The 18145-nt window shown below is 48.5% G+C and overlaps 1 protein-coding gene across 1 annotated transcript in view; it reads right to left on the bottom strand.

Annotated features, from left to right (window-relative positions):
• Positions 1–251: 251 nt before the first annotated feature.
• CREB3L1 (cAMP responsive element binding protein 3 like 1) overlaps positions 252–18145 on the bottom strand; it is a 51595-nt gene continuing 33701 nt past the window's right edge. Inside the window, exons 4-12 of the mRNA XM_072617685.1 lie at positions 13913–13991; positions 11913–12070; positions 11177–11326; positions 10835–10893; positions 10417–10485; positions 8560–8659; positions 7047–7173; positions 1962–2229; positions 252–1586 (exon numbers count right to left, since the gene is read on the bottom strand). Of these exons, the coding sequence (XP_072473786.1) occupies positions 1550–1586; positions 1962–2229; positions 7047–7173; positions 8560–8659; positions 10417–10485; positions 10835–10893; positions 11177–11326; positions 11913–12070; positions 13913–13991 (1047 nt within the window). The 3' untranslated portion in view covers positions 252–1549. The remainder of the gene's footprint in view (positions 1587–1961; positions 2230–7046; positions 7174–8559; positions 8660–10416; positions 10486–10834; positions 10894–11176; positions 11327–11912; positions 12071–13912; positions 13992–18145) is intronic.

Below are 18145 nucleotides of genomic sequence, written 5' to 3' on the forward strand. Positions count from 1 at the left end.
TCATCATTTCTCTGATGGCATTGTCTTAGGCAGCGGACACTCAGTATTGACTTCCAAGCTACACTAGAAACTCCTGCAAGGCAAGGGACCTGTGCGTACGCACTGCGTCTACACATGCCCAGCAAATAGTAGGAGCTTCACAAACCTTTGCTGATGAAGCAAGTGTGGGCTATGGGCCAGTCTTGGCCAAGGTGCACTAACCTGCCTCCCCCCCCAACACCCCAGGAGGAGGAAAGCGCATGGACAAGGGGTTGATGCTGAATCTTTTTTTTTGTTTTAATTTTGCTCCTCTAAAGCGTGTGCTCAGCGGACGGAGTGAGGAGGGAGGCAATTAAAAAAGCCCAGCAGCTGGGCAGCATGGGGAGGCCAGGGGAGGGGGGAGCGGGGAGCGGGTCCCCCTCCCCCCAGCCTCCAGGGAGGGTGGAGTAGCTAAGCCCGCACTAACTTCAAAGAATACAAAACAGAAAAAAAGGGGTGGGAGGAAATGGGGCATGGGGGGGGTGGCTTCTAAAATACAATATCTTAGGGATTTGGCAGTAATAAAAAATAAGGCTCATTATTTACAAACAATTTCTGCTCTTGGTCTCTGTACAGTAGTGGGGGGGCAGTGGGGCCTGGTCTGACCCCTGTCCAGGGATTGGGAGGATGGAGACAAGGGAGCTCTGATGGCGCAGTGGTTTTTTGGGCCAAGGGGGCGAAGATGGACAGCCCAGTGGTATTTCTGGGAGGGATGATAAAGAAAGAAATGAGGGGGGGTAGAACGGCATAGGTACTTGGAGATGTCCTAGGAAAAGTTCCCCCCCAAGGGAAGAGCTTTGCCCAGGAATTCTCCAGGAGGCTGCCAGGGAAGCTGGGGGTGGGGTGGGGGGAAGTGACTTAGCTTGTCCCATTCCATCTCCAAGGCTAGGACAGACTTGCTGGGCAGGCCTCCCCTCCCCTCTCCCCCAGTGGATTTGGGTAGCTCCCCTGGGAGAGAAAGCGGCCTAAGAGATGAAAGGGATGGACGCTTTCCAACCCTCTTCTACCAGAGGGCTGAGATGAAGAATGAGGGATGAGAAGGGAGAGGGAGGGGGCTGGGGAATGTGATGATGGTGCCTATGTACAATCCAGCCCCAGAGGGAGAATTTATGCCCATCCCCTCTGGCCCTAAGGACAGGGTCCCTGGGGCTAGGAGGGAGGAAGCATCAAGGGAGGAGAGAAAACTGAGAGCTCCTTACTAGTGGACAATTCAATTGTAGTGGTGATGGGTGGGAGAGGACCCCCACCTAGAAGAGGCTGTAGGGCCCTGGGAGAAGTGACATGTTCCAAGGCCAGGATGGGGAGAGGGACAAGATGAGGGCTCCCCTTCTCCCTCTTCTTCTCCCTCTCCCCTGCCCCTGCCCTCAGTGCCATCCTGCCAGAATCTCCTGCCAGGGATGGGCAGGACCCACCAGGGAAGAGAAGGGACTAGTTGTGGGCAGGGATATGGATCAGATCGGGAGTGTTGAGTATGGTCCCCCTTCTTCTGAGTGTCTTGGGGTCCAGGTTGTATCCTGGGCTCTGGTGGGTGCTACAAGTATGTCGTGGTGCCGTTTGGATGCGTCTCTCTGGTGGCAAGAAGCAAGAAAGGGTGGGAATGGGTGATTAGTGATAGACCTTGATACTACTGTCCCCTTGCCTGAGACTAAAAATAATTATAATAAAGTGTCATGGCTAGCACCCCGTAAAGCTCTGCAATCATCTTCTCCATGACAGCTCTCTGAGGTCAGTTACACAAATACAATTAACTCGATTTACAGGTGAGGAAACTCCGGCTTATCGAGACTAAGTGGCTTGACTAGTATTTAGAACAACTGAGGGCAGGGTTTTTGTGGGAGGGTCAGTGGCCAGAGAAACCATGAGCAGCCAGTTAGTGGCCTTGCTCTCAGCATCCTCTGAACTTGATCCCTTTCTAAAGGCCTCCGGGGATCTTAATCACCAACCTCTCATGGAACCGCTCCTTGGGGTGGATGAAGTCAGGGCGGGTGTCGTTCCCATCCGGAGCCTCTAGCTGGGACTTGCTCAGGTACTTGGCAGCCTCATGGGAGCTGGCCAGGTGGCCAAGGGAGAGATGATCTTGGGGCTGCTGCTTCTCAGGGGTACCTGGCTTGGTCTCCCAGCCCTCTGGGCGTTCCACAGGCAGCAGGGAGCTGTAACCATCCTCCAGTGAACTGGCCCCCTCATCATAGAACAGGAGGCTTCGTGATGGCACTACAGGACATTGAAAGGACACAGTGAATGACCTCCCAGACAGACAACGAGAATGGGACTGGGCTACTATCTGTCCTTTCTTCCCTGTGGAATCCTAGAATGTCAGAGCTGGAAGGGTCCTTGGAAATCTATCAATCAATCAACAAATATTGATTATGCACCTACTACATGACAAGCCCTAGGGATGCAAAGACAGAAATGATACAGCCCCTGCCCTCATGGAACTTAAAGAAAATTGAGTATTAGTGCTAGAAAGACTTCTAAAGCAGAGAACACATCACAGCTGGCAGACATGTTTGTTGAATTAAATCAGCCATAGCTAGGTGGCATAGAGGATAGAGAGCCAGACCTAGAGTCAAAGACCTGAGTTCAAATTCAGCCGCAGACACTTACTAGCTGTGTGACCCTGGGCAAGTCACTTAACTCTGCTTGCCTCAGTTTCCTCATCTGTAAAATGAACTGGATTAAAAAAAAGACAAACCACTCCAGGATCTCTGTCAGGAAAACTCCAAAAAAAGGGATCACAAAGTACGGGACACAACTAAAAAATGACTGAATGATTGAGATTAACACCATCATTTTATGGATCAGGAAACTGAGGTTAAGTGACTTAACTGAGGTCATACAAGTGGTAGTAGTAGAGGTGGAATTTGAACCCAGATCCTCCAATCAGGTACCCTCTCTTTCCCTTGCACCACATTTCTCTTACTTGTCTCAGGGGTTCAAACTGGCTCATTCCAAAAATCTATGTTTTCCATGTGTAAAGCCAAGGTAAGCAATTGTACCAAGACATCTTAGATGTGATATCTTACTTGTCTTCAAGCATTAACAAAGTAGGGATTACTAGATGTGTTTCTGCTTGGCCCTAGAGGCCGGGGGTCTGGAAGTGGCCTGGGCAAATTTCAGTCTGATACAAGGAAGAACTTCCTAACAGTTGGATCTGACCATGAGTAGAGCCAGTTACCTTCAAGTCAGTGAACATTCCTGGAGGTCTTCCAGTAAAGTCCCAAGTGAGCCCTTGTGGGGGGTGGGGAGCAGGGTGGGGCAGAGGGGATTTTTGATGAGGTTTGGTTTGGACCAGATGGTGTCACATGATCTCATTGAGAGGGACCTTAGAGACATGGGAAGTTAGGAGAATTTCCTACCACCAGACTGTGGGATTTGAACCCAGGCTAAGCACTTGAAGTGTGTGTGTGTGTGTGTGTGTGTGTGTGTGTGTGTGTGTATGTGTACACATGTTCCTGCCATATTTTCTAGTTTCATCAGGCATATTCTCTTTGGCATCCTTCACCTTTCTTCTTCATTGCTTCTTTCCTTTCTGCCCCTCAGAACTTGGTCTGACCCAGTTACTCCCCAATGTTGCTCTATTTCTCACCTCCTTTTCTCACTAGTTTACTCAGCTTTCTCCACTTCCTTTCCACCCACTCACCCTTTAACCCTAAAGATGGCTCCACCCCCCTTCCATCACTCTGCTGAAATTGTTCTCTCAAGGTTTTCCAGTGGCCTTCTTTCCTTCCTCATTCTCCTTGACCCCATAGAGACATCTGATATTATTGACACATTCCTCTTTCTCAAAACCCAGAGCTGGCAGGAAATTTAGACGTCTCCAAGTATACAGCCTTCATTTTCCATATATGGGTAGTGTGGCCCCTGAGGGGGCTGCTCCATACAGATGAGGAAATGTGAGTCAGGGAGATGACTGGCTAATCCAAGCTCACACTACTAGTTCATGGCAGAATAGGAGAGTGAGGATTGCGCTCAGGTCTTCTGACTCCAAACATAATAATGGTCCCACCTCTTGTCTTCTGTGACATTGCTGGAGGCTTTCTCTTTTTCCCTCTCTGATCAGGCCACATCTGACTTCTTTCCTGCTCCTCTCCTCTCAGTCCAGACATGTGCTTAAATATCACTTCCAATCAATCCAAGGTGCCCTTTTAGCCAGGGAGTTCTGAGTCCAGTTTTAATTTCTCCTGTAGCTTCTGAGCTCCACCCTGCTCTATGTGTCAAGACGATGCCCTCTGCCTTCTGGGTGGATTCTTTATTCCCCCACGTCCTACCCACACAAATATCTCTTCTTCTTCCCTGCAGCTCCAAGTTCACCAAAGCTAGGAGACCTGAGCCTGGGATCAGAAGAGCACCTAGTCCATTGGTGGTGCTCAGGAGAAGCCCAGTAACTACACTTTCAGAAGTCACTCACTGGGTCCCTCTTCTCCTCATAAACCATCAGCGGCTCCTCAGTTACTACTAAATTAAGTATTTAAAACCAATAAACAAAACAAACCATTCTTTCTACAGTCTACATTCTTTCTTTCTATTCTTTTTACAGTCTGGCTCCAACCCATCTCTGCAGCCTTATCTCACACTACTCCCCTTTTTGAAGGACAATGTTCCAGTAAAACTGACTACTCCCTGTCCCTTCTTCTCGTCCTGCCCTCTTCCACCTCCATGTCTTTGCTTATTTCACTCCCATTCCCCACATCTGGAATCTGTTTCTCCCACTTTCCTGGATGCTCTCATCCTTCAAGACATCATGATAACCATTTGTAGAACATTTTAAGGTCTGTAAATCATTTTATATGTTATTATTTGATCCTCATCACAACACTGTGAGGTGGGTGCTATTAAATTCTTTTTACAGATGAGGAAACTGAGGCTGAACAGAGGTTAGAGGACTACATGCACAAATGATCCAATTCCCTCTCATCTTTTTTCCCTCCCCTTTTCGTTCCCAGCCTCTCACTAATCTCCAATCTCTCCCTGTCTCCTGGCTATTTCCCTGGTGCCATCATGCCCATGTCTCTTCATTCCTAAAACCAAACCAAACCCCTCATTTAATCTGTTCATTCATGCTAGCTATATCCCACGTCTCTCCTTCTTTTTATGGCTGAACTCCTTGAGAAGGCCGTCTACAATCAGGGCCCTCATTTCTTTTGTTCTGACTCTTATTAAGTCTCTTCACTCTGGCTTCCAACCTCATTATTTGACCCAAACTGCTCTTTTCAAAGTTATTAAATGATCTCTTAGGAGGCAGCTAGGTGACTCCAGTAGGCCTGGAGTCAGGAAAACCCAAGCTCAAATCTAACCTAAGACAAATACTAGCTGTACGATCCTGGGCAAATCACTTAATCTCTGTTTGCCTTAATCCACTGGAGAAGGAAATGGTAAACCACTCCGATATCTTTGCCAAGAAAATCCCATGGGGTCACAAAGAGTCAGACACCACTAAACAACACCAAATTGGCATTTTCTCAGTTCTCATATTTCTTGACCTCTCTGAATTCTTTGGCGCTGTTGATCACCCTTTCCTCTTTCATGTGTCCTTCTCTCTACTCTCTTCCTACCTATCTGACCACTCCATCTCTTTTCGGATCTTCATCCACCTCAAGGGGATCGCCCAAATTCACACTGTAATTTCTTATTCTGCCCTCTGGGTTTGAGGAGAACAAAGCTAATCTCTTCCCCTGTTTACCGAACCTTTATGTACTCGCAGGCAGCTCTTGTAACCTCCCTGAGTCTCCTCTAGACTTGTTCCCCCCTCCCCCTATGGCAGATCCTCAAGGAGCCTTCCTAGTCCTGGCTGGCCCCCTCTGGATGCTCTCCAATTTATCAACATCCTTCCTAAAATGAACTAGACACGATGCTCCAGTGCCTGACCAAGTTACTTCCCTTCTCCCACCTGCCTCTGTGACAAAATAGAAAAACAGTAGCTCCTCTGTTTAGCTTTGAAAACCCTTCACAAGCTTCCCCCAAGTCACTGAACATTCCACAGCCTCCTTCTCTCACCTTCTTTCTGCTTCTAAGACACAACACTCCGTCTACCACGTCTATGCCTTTGCCATGATGGTACCCATTGCCTGGAATGCCTTCCCTTCTCACTTCTCTCTCACAGAATCTCTCTCTTCTTTTAAGACACAGAGAGGCATCGCCTTACACACAGAATCTTTCCTGATCCCCCACTACTGGCACCCCTCCTTCCCAAGCTACCTTGCATTTAATCACTTTGAATCTATTTGCATTTATACTGTATATACTTAAACATGAATTTATACTGTATACACTTATATGAGTACGTTGGGGTCTTTCCCATTAGAATTCAAGTTCACTTTGAACTGGGATTGTTTCATTCTCTGTTCTTGTATCCCCAGCCCTAACAGAGTGCAGGACAAATAGTCAGCCTTAATAAATATTTGTTGATTGAGCAGGGCAAAGTGTGGGACCTTGTCATGTTTTGAGCCTGTGCCTCTTAATGCAGCTTATTGATCTCATTGGGCATATTTTGACCTCCATGATACACTGTTGACTCTTACTGAGTTTGTGGTCCACTGGAATCCCTAGATCTTCTTCACACAAATTACGTTGTAGCTCTGCCTTTCCCATGTTACCTCCCCTTCCTTGAACTCCCCAAAGCCCTTTTCTGGACCCCTCTCCCTTCCCTGCATATGTCTAACCAAACCATTCCTTGTATCATTTCTGTATATGCCTTCTCTCCCATTTGATTGTATCTCACCTTCAATGAGGAGCCTTTCCTAATCCCCCTTAATGCTATTAACTTCCCTCCATTGATAGACTCCAACTTATTCAGTCTAGAACCCATTTGTACAGTGTTTTGTATGTTGTCTTCCATATTAGACCATGAGATCCTGGAGAATGGAGACTCTCTTTGTATCCCTGGAATTTAGCATGGTGCCTGGCACATAGTAGGTGTTTAATCAATGTTTACTGACTGACTGACTAGTGCTCCACTGGCCCTATGTCTTTTAATGGGATGCATTTCCAGGCCTGACCAATAAAGTGGGCAAACAAGGCAGGACACTCACTCTGGCTGGCTGTGTAGACGCTGGCAGCTGGGAGGGGAGTCTCCTTCACTGTCTGGGACATGGAGGAGAACTCTGGGAGGCACGGCATGATGGAGCCCAGCACCAGGACAAAGCATAATACCACCACCTGGAAACCAGAGAGACAAGGTGAGGACCAGCCCTCCGAGCCCTGGTGGACCATGGAGCCACCGGGGATGAGAGGCTATGTGGGCTGCATCCATCCTTCCTCCCAGGGCCAAGCTGATGAAACAAAAATAACGGGGGGCCAGGAACGTAAGTTATCCCTGCCACCATCTAAGGGGCCTATGTGGGTGACCACCAGCGAGGCAACGTTGGAAAAGAAATGCTCTGACGATCATGAATTTAGAAGGCCAGTATTCTTCCCTACCCCCATTTTAGATAAACAGAAACAGACCCAGAGGAAGGAAGTGACTTGTTCAAGGTCATACAGTAACAAGAGGCAAAGCTGGCAGGCACCTTGGATTCTACATTCCAGCTATGGAGAAAGGAACTGGTACATTTTTGTTGTAGGGCAACCTGTAGGCATATTTGTTACCCCAAATGACTCCCAGGAAGACAAGGGGCAGCAAGATGGCATAATGGATGGAGTCAGGAGCACCTGAGTTCAAATTCTGCCTCAGAAACTAACTGGTTCTATGACCTTAGGCAATTAATTTACTCCACCTCTGTGGGTCTCAGTTTCCTCTTTTGTAAAATAAAGGGTTTGGACCCAATGGCCTTTAAGATCTCTTCCAGCCTAAATCTATAATCCTAAATTCTAGTCACAGGACCCAGGGGAAGGCTGGCCATCCTATCTTGAAGGGTCAAAGTATGGTCTGACCAGTGGTTCCCTGAGGTGTGTGTATGCAAACCCGCTTTCCAGTTTTTCCATGGGATAGGACGAAACAACAATTAAGCTTCCTGGACTTAGAAGGGTTTGCTTGGCCAGCTTGTTGGAAGTTGTCTTTTCCCCTTTAAAGACCTGAAGGAAGGGGTAGCTAGGTGGTGCAGTAGATAGAACACTGGCCCTGGAGTCAGGAGGATATAAATTTAAATCCAGCCTCAGACACTTGATGCTTACTAGCTGTGTGACCCTGGGCAAGTCACTTAACCCTGATTGCCTCCCTAAATAAAGAAACAAAATAAAGATCTGAAGGAGCAGCCTCTGGAAGGCATGAATTGTCATCATCCCCTTGCCCTGTGCTCACAAACACTGTGAATTCTACCCACCCTCACTCATAGAGAGAGTTCTTTGACAGACCATTCTGAGGGAGGAGGGGCACAGACCCAGCAGGAGATGGGTCCCACCAGTGCCATCACTGCACACAACACCTATCCTTGGAAGCTTCCCCTTCCCACCTCCCTCCATGTTGCCATGGGACCTTCCCAGTACCTCCCCCACTCCTTTGTCCAACATCCTGGATATTTGCCCTGGCTCCCTGGAGACAGCAATCTGGCCCAGGTTGGAAGAAGGAAGGCAAGAGCTGAAGTAAGAGGGACAGGCCCCACCCACCATGATGCAAGTCCCCGTCTGGGTGGCTGCCATCTTGTAAGGTCTGGAGAGCTTTCCCGTCACCAGGGCCTGGAGCTTCTGTAGCTGCTGGAGAAGGGTTCTGAGGAAGGCACAATCGAGAGGTCACCAGGATGAATGGCCCTGGCCAGCCCTTCCCCCCCCCGCCCCCCCCCCCCCCCCCCCGCCCCAGCACAGAGGCAGAGTACTCAAAGGGTTAACTTGTAAAGGGTTAACTCTTTACTCCTTCAGTGTCTCTGACCCTTCAGTCTCATCTAGAATGTTTCTGAAACCACATGGCAAGGGGCATGAACTTTAGACACTGCCATTCTCTTCCTGTCTGAGGTAGGATTTGAATTCAGGACTTCCTGACTTCAGTAGAGGGGACAGCCATAGGCATCTTGCCTGTGTACAGTGCTCTGCAGTCCAAGGACCTGAGTTTAAATACTTCTGCTTAGCGGCAGCTAGATGGCTCAGTGGAGAGAGTTCTGGGCCTGCAGTCAGGAAGACCTGACTTCGTATTCTACCTCAGACACTTACTAGCAGGGTAACCCTGGGCAAGTCACTTCTATGTTTGACTCAGTTTCCTCATCTGCAAAATGAGCTGGAGAAGGAAGCAGCAAACCAGTCCAGAATTTTTGCAAAAAAGACACCAAAAGGGGTCATGAAGAGTCATATATGACTGAAAGATTGAACAGTAAAACCTTGGGCAAATCATTTCACTTTCCCAAGTCTCAGTTTCCTCATCTGTGAAATGGCTGAGGTTGATTCAGAAGGCTTCCCCATTCCCAGCTTGGCTATGGGCAGGTGGTGCTGAAATCCTTAGAATGTCCAGCAGGTGGCAGCACAGCTCCAGTAATGTACTCCCTGTTCTGGGACGGAGCCAGACATGGGGCTCCAGAACAGGGTGTCTCTCTACTTCTTCCTCCCTCCCCCAAGTAGTGAAAGCCCTGGCAGAAGGTGGGGTTGACCTCTCTGCCCCTTCCCCCAACATGGGAAGAAAGAGAGCGCAGGGAGGAGGAGAAGGAGGTTCACACCTTAGCACCCCTATCCTCTGATCCCTATCCCAGACTTCCCAGGGACCCTCTAATGCCCAAGCCCCTTGTTGGACAGAGAGGGTAACTGAGGCCCAGAGGGGAAACCAGGGGGGAGAAGTCACCCACCAGACAGTGGGAGAGAGGGCTGAGACCCCCAGGCTCCCGACTCCCAGCCCCAGGCAGCACGTGGAGCTGACCTAGAACCCAGCCTTGTTCCATTGAAGGAAAGAAAAGTACTTGGTTGGGGGCACACGGGTAACTGGTGGCAGAGACAGGGTTCCAGCCCTGCTCTTCTACCTCCTCACACTGCCTTACCATTCCCCCACTCTGTCCCTTAGACTGACCCAAGATGTCCTAATGATATTAATAGCTAATATTTATGTCAGAAAAGCCTGGGTTCAAATCCAGCCTCAGACACAGCCTAGCTGCGTGACCCTGGTCAAGTCACTTAACCCTGCATGCCTCAGTTTCCTCATCTGTAAAATGAGCTGGAGAAGGAAATGACAAACCACTCCAGTATCTTTGCCAAGAAAGCCCCAGATGGAGTCACGAAGATTGGGATACAACAGAACACATGGCTAAACAACAAAGGTGCCGTTATTATCCCCCTTTTACTTCTGAGAAGAATGAAGGGTAGGACGACAGACTTGTCCAACAACTCTACCCTCAGGATGTAAACCCAGGTGGTGCAAGCTCCAAGCCCAGTGTTCTAGCCACTGCTCCACACAGCCTCCTAAGGAGCTCAGTGCCAGTGAAGGCTGTGACCAAGTCAGGCCCAACCTGATGTGGAGCCAGGCTAAGGCCAGGTAAGGGAGCTGCTTACCTGTTGGCATTTTCCAGGGTTTCCACCTTCTTCCAGAGCTCATTATTCTCCGATGTGAATGTCTCTACTCTGTTGGGGCCAAGTGGACACCAGGTTCAGAGTTGGGGTGGGGGGAAGGAGGGAAGAACCCCCAGGGGCCATGGCTCCTGTCCCCTTGGGGCCACTCATCTGGGCCCTTCTCTCCCCTGGGGGTCCCTTCCACTAGGTTTCCCAACCTTCCCTTTACCATCTTCCAGGATCCCACCTCTGACCCTCTGGGGTCCCTGGAGAGGACTATACAGCCTCAGCAGGGGGGAACCCCTGTCTGAAGGGCCCTTATTTCTTTAAAAAATCAATGACAATATTTACAATGAACAAAAATTAATTTTCTTTACTTGTTGAAAAGAGAAAGGAGATAACAAGAAACTCAGGCCCTTACTTCTTTTCTAGACACTCCACGTATTCCTTCTTCTTCCGGCGACTCTCCTGAGCAGATATCTGGTGGGAAAGGACCCCCAAGGGGGTGAGCGTGGGGGATGCTGCCCCCCCCATGCAGCACCACTAGGGGCAGCCCCCAGCCTGAAGGGCTGGGCACAGTTCACAGGGTCTGAGGTGCCACTGGGTCCAACACTCTCATTTTACAGATGGGGAAACTGAGGCCCAGGAAAGAAAAATGACCAGGGTCACCCAGGAAGTAAACATTGTTGAAGGGATTCTGTGATCTCACTTTCACCCTCCCCCTCCTGATGGTGGATGCTGTGGCCTGGCATCACCCCAGTACCTTATTCTTGATTTTCCTTCTAACTCGCTTCAAGGCCTTCTCCTCCGCTTTGGTGAGGGGGAGCTTGGTGGGGATGGGGTAGCCCTCGGCAATCAAAGTACGCTTCTCTTCCTCTGTCAGGAGCAGTGGCCCAGATGTTCCCTGGAGCTTCTGGAGGACACGGATGTGGGGTGGGATGGGGAGAAGCACCTTAGAGAAAGCTGCCCTTGCCTTTGGAAGCCCAAGCTAGGTTCATATTCAGGGGCCCAGTTCGTGCTAGTGGTCCTGTCTTGGAGGATGGGGGAGGGAGCATTCCTTGGGTAAGACCTGGAAGAGCTTATCCATCAAAGACCCCTGCCCTTCCCTTACTCTCAGCCCCCACTATGCTCCAGATACCATAAGAGATGGCCCATATGTACCCCTTGACCTCCAGTGCATGCCCCTTCCCTCAGACCCATGCTCCAAGGGTCCCAAATCCCAGCTAGAAGGGACTACAGAGGGTGCCTAGCCAAATCCCTCATTTTATACACTTAGAAAATGAGGCCAGGGAGGGTAATGGATTGGCCCAAGGCAGTAAGAAGCAGAAGGGGATTGGAACCCAAGGCTTCTCATTCCAGAGCTGGTTTTTCATTTTGGGAACATAAAGATTCCACAGGAAAGGAAGAGGAAGGAGATATTCATTCCACCTGGGCTCCTGGAGCTCTTCCCTTAACTCAAACACCTCCCACCATAGGGCTTCTCGCTCCCTGCTTCTTACATGGGGGGCAGTGAGGAGAGGAGAGGAAGAGATAGCTGTGGATGAACGAGCTGTGGGCCGGGCCGGGCTGGATGGTGGCAGAGATCGGGGACTCTGGGAACCATCACTGTCACTGCCATTGCTGCTTGGCGGCGTTGGTGGCATCTGCACCAAGTCATCTGAGAAGAGTCCAGGGAAACCAAATTACCATGACCCTGCTCCCAGCCCCGACATGATGGGCTCTGACTTGGCTCTGTCTCAAACATAATATCCTATGGTTTAGGGTGAAGAGTTCATGAAGACTACCCATTCAAGTTCCTTTATTCTGCAGAAGAGGGCACTCCTCGGGAACAGATTACCATGCACTATTATCAGCCTCACCCTAGCTCTAGAGACTAACTACAGGGAAGGTTTGGTTCAGTTATCTAAGTGAATGAACTTCCCACAGACATAACTAGGGTCGGGCATTCAGAGCTTTGTCTAAGGGTCCTGAATTTAGAGGGGGCACTCACACAGTCCTCAGGAACATGGAAACAATCACATAGTTGCTTAGTGTCTGGGCCAGATTTGAACTCATGAAGATGAGTCTTCCTGATTCCAAGCCCCCTGTTTTATTCATTGTGCCATCTAATGCAATGGCGCACAGAAACAACAGAGCTGAGCACATAGTTAGCAAAGCCTTCAGATGTTTCTGACCCTGCTCCTTGCCTCCTTCCCCTCCAAGTGAGCCATTTGTTTCAGGTGTGTGGTACCTATAGTTATGGCTCTGGAACTGCCCAAACCCGAGTGAGAATCTGTTCACAAGCCCAACACTGATCCACTCAATGTTTATTAAGGGTTCTATCTTAGGCCTGCGGTGATGAGAGAAATATGATCTAGTCCCTACCCGGAGGAGCTTGAGCTAAGCTTTTACAGAGGCCCCCTTCAGGGCTCAGCGTATGCCCGGCACTACGGATGCCTAAACTCCAGAAACATTCAGTAATCACTCCCTCACCCCCAGCAGGTCTCAGAGCTGGGGAACAAGGCACAGATGGAATTGGGATTTTCCCAGACACCACTAAGAATGCCTTCTCCTAAGGACTTTCTTTTGAGTCAGGGATGTTTTGAAGATCTTTCTCTGGCTTATCCTTCACCTAATTCTTTCAATGGTTCAACACTAAGGTGAGGTAGAGAGAAAGAGTGTAAAAAAGATCTAAATGAACTGGGGAAACATAGCAGATGAGGGAGAATTAGGTGGTGCTGTGGACAGAGCATTAGGCCTGGAGTCAGGAAGACCTGAGTTCAAACCCAGTCCCAGACACTTTCTAACTGTGTGACCCTGGGCAAGTCACACCCTGTTTGCCTCAGTTTCTCAAATGAGCTGGAAAAGGAAATGGCAAGTCTCTCCAGTATCTCTGCCAAGAAAATCCCAAAAGGTGTCATGGAGAGTCACAATTGTGTGTTGAACCACAACAGATAAGAGGCTGCGAGAGTCTAGAATTGTCCAGAGCACTTGAAATGCCAGGGAGGACTTAGAATAGTTCAGAAAAAATTAGCCTTGGTAGTTCTAACTGGAGAATCTGAGGACCTGAGTTCAAATTCTGCTCTTCCCTTTGTCACACCACCACCACCACCACCAGCTAACATTTACATATATCTGCTACATGCCAGGAACTGTGCTGTGGGCTCTACAAATGTCATTTCATTTGATCCTTACAACCACCCTGGGAGGAGGCGCTATTATTATCCCCATTTTACAGATGAAGAAGTTGAGTCAGGCAGGGTTGAAGTGACTTGCCTGTAGTCACACTACTAACTTCCTAAGAGCAGGCCCAGGGCTCTAGCCCCAAAATGAAGAGAAGGAGGGGGCGTTGGCTGCCAGGGGACTCAGAGAAGGTCTGAGGCCCAGATGGAGAGCATTCCTAGCCACTGTCCAGATGCTGGGGAATTGTAGGGAAAGAAGAGATGGTGAGGGATGTCAGTGCGGCTGAGGAATGTAGGCGGCACCCTCTCTGAGCCAGCCTGAGCTCCTGCTCCCTTACCTGTAGGTACCTCAAGGAAATGATTCACCTCCCTGGGCTCAGCCTTGATCACAGGTGTCTGAGTCATCTCTCCTGGGGCCTGAGAAAGAAACAGTGACAACAGTAATAGCTTACAGGAGTGTATGGACATTTAGAGGTGGGAGAGACCTTTACCACTTAACCCATTTTACAGATGAGAAAACTGAGGCCCAGAGAGGCTAGGTCACACAGATGGTAAGGTCAGTATGGGAACCCTGATCCAGCATTCTTTCCGCTTGCACTTTCAAGTCCGCAAAGTGTTTTTCTCATAATAACTCTGGGAGGTTAGAGTTAACCTTTACCCTGACACACATTCTGAGGTGTTTGCTACAGATGAAGAAACTGAGGTTCCCAGAGGTAGAGGGACTTGCCCCTCATCACCTAGCTAGAGAGGGCTGGCCTTGCTTGTGATTGCCATGACCACCGTCTCATCCCTGCCTCCAGCCCTAGTCTAACAAACACAGCCTGCTCTTATCTTTGGGGAAACAGGGGGAGAGTCCATGTGTCTGGAGGGATTGTGGGAGGACCTCCGTGATGGTCCCTTATGCCCCTGCCTTCCATGTGCCCCCTGGCCTGGGGCCCACAGCATGAACCTTCCTTTCTCAGGGTGGGTTGAGGCAGGGAGCCCCCATTCCTTTGGTTCCAGCCAGAATTAGAAGCCTTCGCCTCACCCTGCGAGCAGCTGGCTCCCCTGGCCCTCCAACACATGGTTCTGATAAACCCCAGGCTTAGGGTTCATGGAAGAGAGCTTTATTCCCCTCTCTCCTCTCCCTGCTCTTTTTTCCTTCCTTCCTCCTCCTCCTCCTCCTCTGTCCTTGCCCTTCCATTCCCTGGCCCTTTGACCTCAGCCTTTCTCCTTTCTTCTCCATAATCTTCTCCCTCTTTCTCCTCCTATATCCCTTTCACTCCTTCTCCTTTTTTCTTCCTCTCTCCTCTCCCTTGTTATTTGGCCCTGTTTCCTCCTCCCTTTTCCTTGGTCGTTTTGCCCCAGCCCCACTCTGTCTCTTTAAGTCCCCCCTTTCTCTTTTCTTGACTTTCCCCCTTTCCTGTTTCCCCTCCCCCTTTCCCTCTCTCCTCTCTCCCCTCTCTTCCCCTCCTCTTTTGCCCTCTTTTCTCATTTCCTTTCTCTCCCTCCCCTCTATTCCTTTCCTCTTACCTCCACCTCCCCTTTTCTCTCTCCCTTCTCCCCCTGCCTCATTTCCCCCTATCCTCTCTTCCTCCTTCTCTCTCCTCACTCCTTCTTTCCTCCCCTTTCCCTATTTCCCTTTCTCTCCTTTTCCTCCCTCTCCCCTCCTTTCCCTCTCTCTTCCCTCCCCTTTGCCTTTCTCCCTCCCTCATTCTCTTCCTTCCCCCCCCCCCCCCTGCTCTGCTCTCCAGGGGCCTGGACACAAAGAGACCTGGTGCTGTATAAATCACAGCTGAAGCCTTCCCAAAGAGGGGGGATGGGTGATTGGAAGGGAAAGGTGGAGGGGGGTGAAGGGGGGTAGTCCCAGTACAAACACAGCCTGGGAGTCCTTTTTTCCTTTCCTTCTGGACTGAGTTTGATGAGCAGCGGGGAGAACCGCAGAGAGGGGGCTCAAATTTAGTCAGATCTAAAGAGACTTCCTTGGAAGGCCCCAGGGAACACATTGGGGGCTACCTCCAGACCCCAGCTAGTTGGTAGCTGAATACCAAGTGATCCCTGCATGCCCACTCCTAGTCTGCACCCCAAGAGGCCAGACTCAGATGATGTGATGCCTTTGTTTAAAGCAGGGAGAGAGGCTGGTCTCCATCACAGAGGGAGGATGGGTAAAATCCCACCTTCACCATCTGGGTTAGGCATGGCCTTCTGGTCCTCCTTTTTAAAAGCACTATTAACCTTAAGTTAATACTGTGAGTTTCTCATGGTATGAAGCTATGTATTTAGAGTTAGGGTTAGCTCTGGACCCTGACAAGGAATTAGGGTGGGGGTGTTCAATGAAAGGGAAGGTGAATTATTGAGAGGACCTTAGAGGTCTGGGACAACAGCATCATTCCAGAGATGAGGAAACAGAAAGCTAGGAAATGACTTACCCAAGGTCACACAGCCAGTTAGGTGACAGAGATGGAATTACTGAATCAGAAGTTCCCAGTTGGAGGAGAACTCAGAGACCATCTAGTCTACCCAGCCCCCAAATGAGAATTCCCACCACAACTGAATGGTTATCCAACCCTTGTTTGAAGAGTTTAGGTCGAGGTGAGTACAACAGAGAGTGGAAATTGGACTTTCAGTGAGGAGCTGAAAGTACGAAAAGGTTTTGGGTTTGAAGTTCTACCAGAGAAGGAGTTCTCAATCTTTTTTGTGCCCAATCCCCCTTGGATAGCCATCTGGTGAAACCTAGGGACCCCTTTTCAGACTCATGTTGTTGAAAACATAAAATAAAAAAACAACCTTGGATTACATGAGAAACCAATTATATTGAAATAAATATGTAACATTTTTCCCATCCAAGTTTACAGAGTCCCTGAAATAGAGCCACAGACACTTTGGGTCCCTGGGTTAAGATTTAGAGAGATTTCAGAAGTCATGCAGCACACCTCACCCCCCTCATTTTACAGATTAGAAAATTGAGGTCTAAAAGGAAAATGACTTGCTCAAGGTCATACAAGTAATAAGTACCAGAGGTGGGTTTAGAACTCAGCGCCTCCAATTATGGAGCCAATGAATTTTGCACTGTCACTAAATCCAGGCAGAACTGAAATTAATTCAAAGGTGACTGATTAGTTCTGGAAGACCTGTTAGAAAAGGGGTTCTCAAAGTTTTAACAATGAATGTTAAAAATTGTTTTTACTGGTGATTGGGGAAAGTAAAATACTAAATAATAAAAGATGGGAGGGAAAGGAGAAAGGGAGAAAATCTGGAACTCAAAATTTTATAAAAAGTGAATGTTAAAAATTGTCTTTATATGTAATTGGAAAAAAATTGCTGAGAATAGCTAAGTCTTTCACAGTTTATCATCGCACAATATTGCTATTACTACGTACGATGTTCTCCTGGTTCTGTTCACTTTACTGTGCATCGGTTTATGTAAGTCTTTTCAAGTTTTTCTGAGATCATCCTGCTTGTCATTTCTTATAACACAATAGTATTCCACCACAATGATATATCACAGCTTGTTTAGCTATTCCCCAATTAAGGGTATCCCTCTGATTTCCAATTCTTAGCCACTGCACAAGAGCTGCTATCAATATTTTTGTGTAAATAGGTCCTTTTCCCTTTGTAAAAATATCTTTGGAATATGGACTTAGCAGTGGTATTGCTGGATCAAAGGACATGCACAGCTTTAAGGCCCTCTGGAGATAGTCATAATGGAATATTGTGCTGTAAGAAATGATGATGGGGATAGTTTCAGAGGAATCAAGAAGGACTTGTATGAACTGATGCAGAGCGAAAGCTGCAGCACCACATGGTAACAACATTGTTAAGGCAAACCACTTCGAAAGCTGTGAACATTCTGATCCACACAATGAAGAGCCATGATTCCAAAGAACAGATGATGAAGTAGGCTCCCCTCCCCGATTCTGACAGAGAGACGATGGTCTCAGAATGTGGAACGAGACCCACATGTTTTTTGGACGTGGCCAATGAGCGGATTTGTTTTGCATATTTGTCACAAGGGTTTTGTTTTTCGTCCCCTAGCTGGGAGGGAAAGAAAATCAATTCTGTTAATTGGAAAAAAAAAATCTTATTTAAAGCAAAGTAAATAAAGAGGAACAATATTCTGAGAAGTCTATAAGCTTCACCAGCTTGCCAAAGGGATCCATCACAAAAAAAATGGTGATGAATCCCTGGTATTAAACCTTCCCTTTTCCCATCCAGGGATACAGGAAAGCAGTACCCTTGATACTCCCCCAAGGGGGCACGAGCTAGAAGCAGAAGAAATGTGATGGAGTAGGCAGAAAGACACCGGCCTAGGACACTTGGGATTGAATCTGTGTTCTGGCTTTTGGCCATCAATTGATCTTCAAGATCTCCTCCGAGTCCTGGCTCGAGGCTAGGGAAAGCACCACAAGAGATCCCTTACAAGCCCTGTGACTCTGGGAAAAAAACATATCGCCTTTCTGGGTCTCAGTTTTCTCATCTGTAAAATGGAAACACCAATACTTTTATTGCTTCGCTCACAGGATACTTCTGGGGATTGGATGGGCCCCTCTAAATTTAAGGCCCCATCCTAATCACTGACATTTCTAATAGAG

This window comes from Notamacropus eugenii, chromosome 6 (assembly GCF_028372415.1).
Source record: "Notamacropus eugenii isolate mMacEug1 chromosome 6, mMacEug1.pri_v2, whole genome shotgun sequence".
NCBI classification, from domain to species: domain Eukaryota; kingdom Metazoa; phylum Chordata; class Mammalia; order Diprotodontia; family Macropodidae; genus Notamacropus; species Notamacropus eugenii.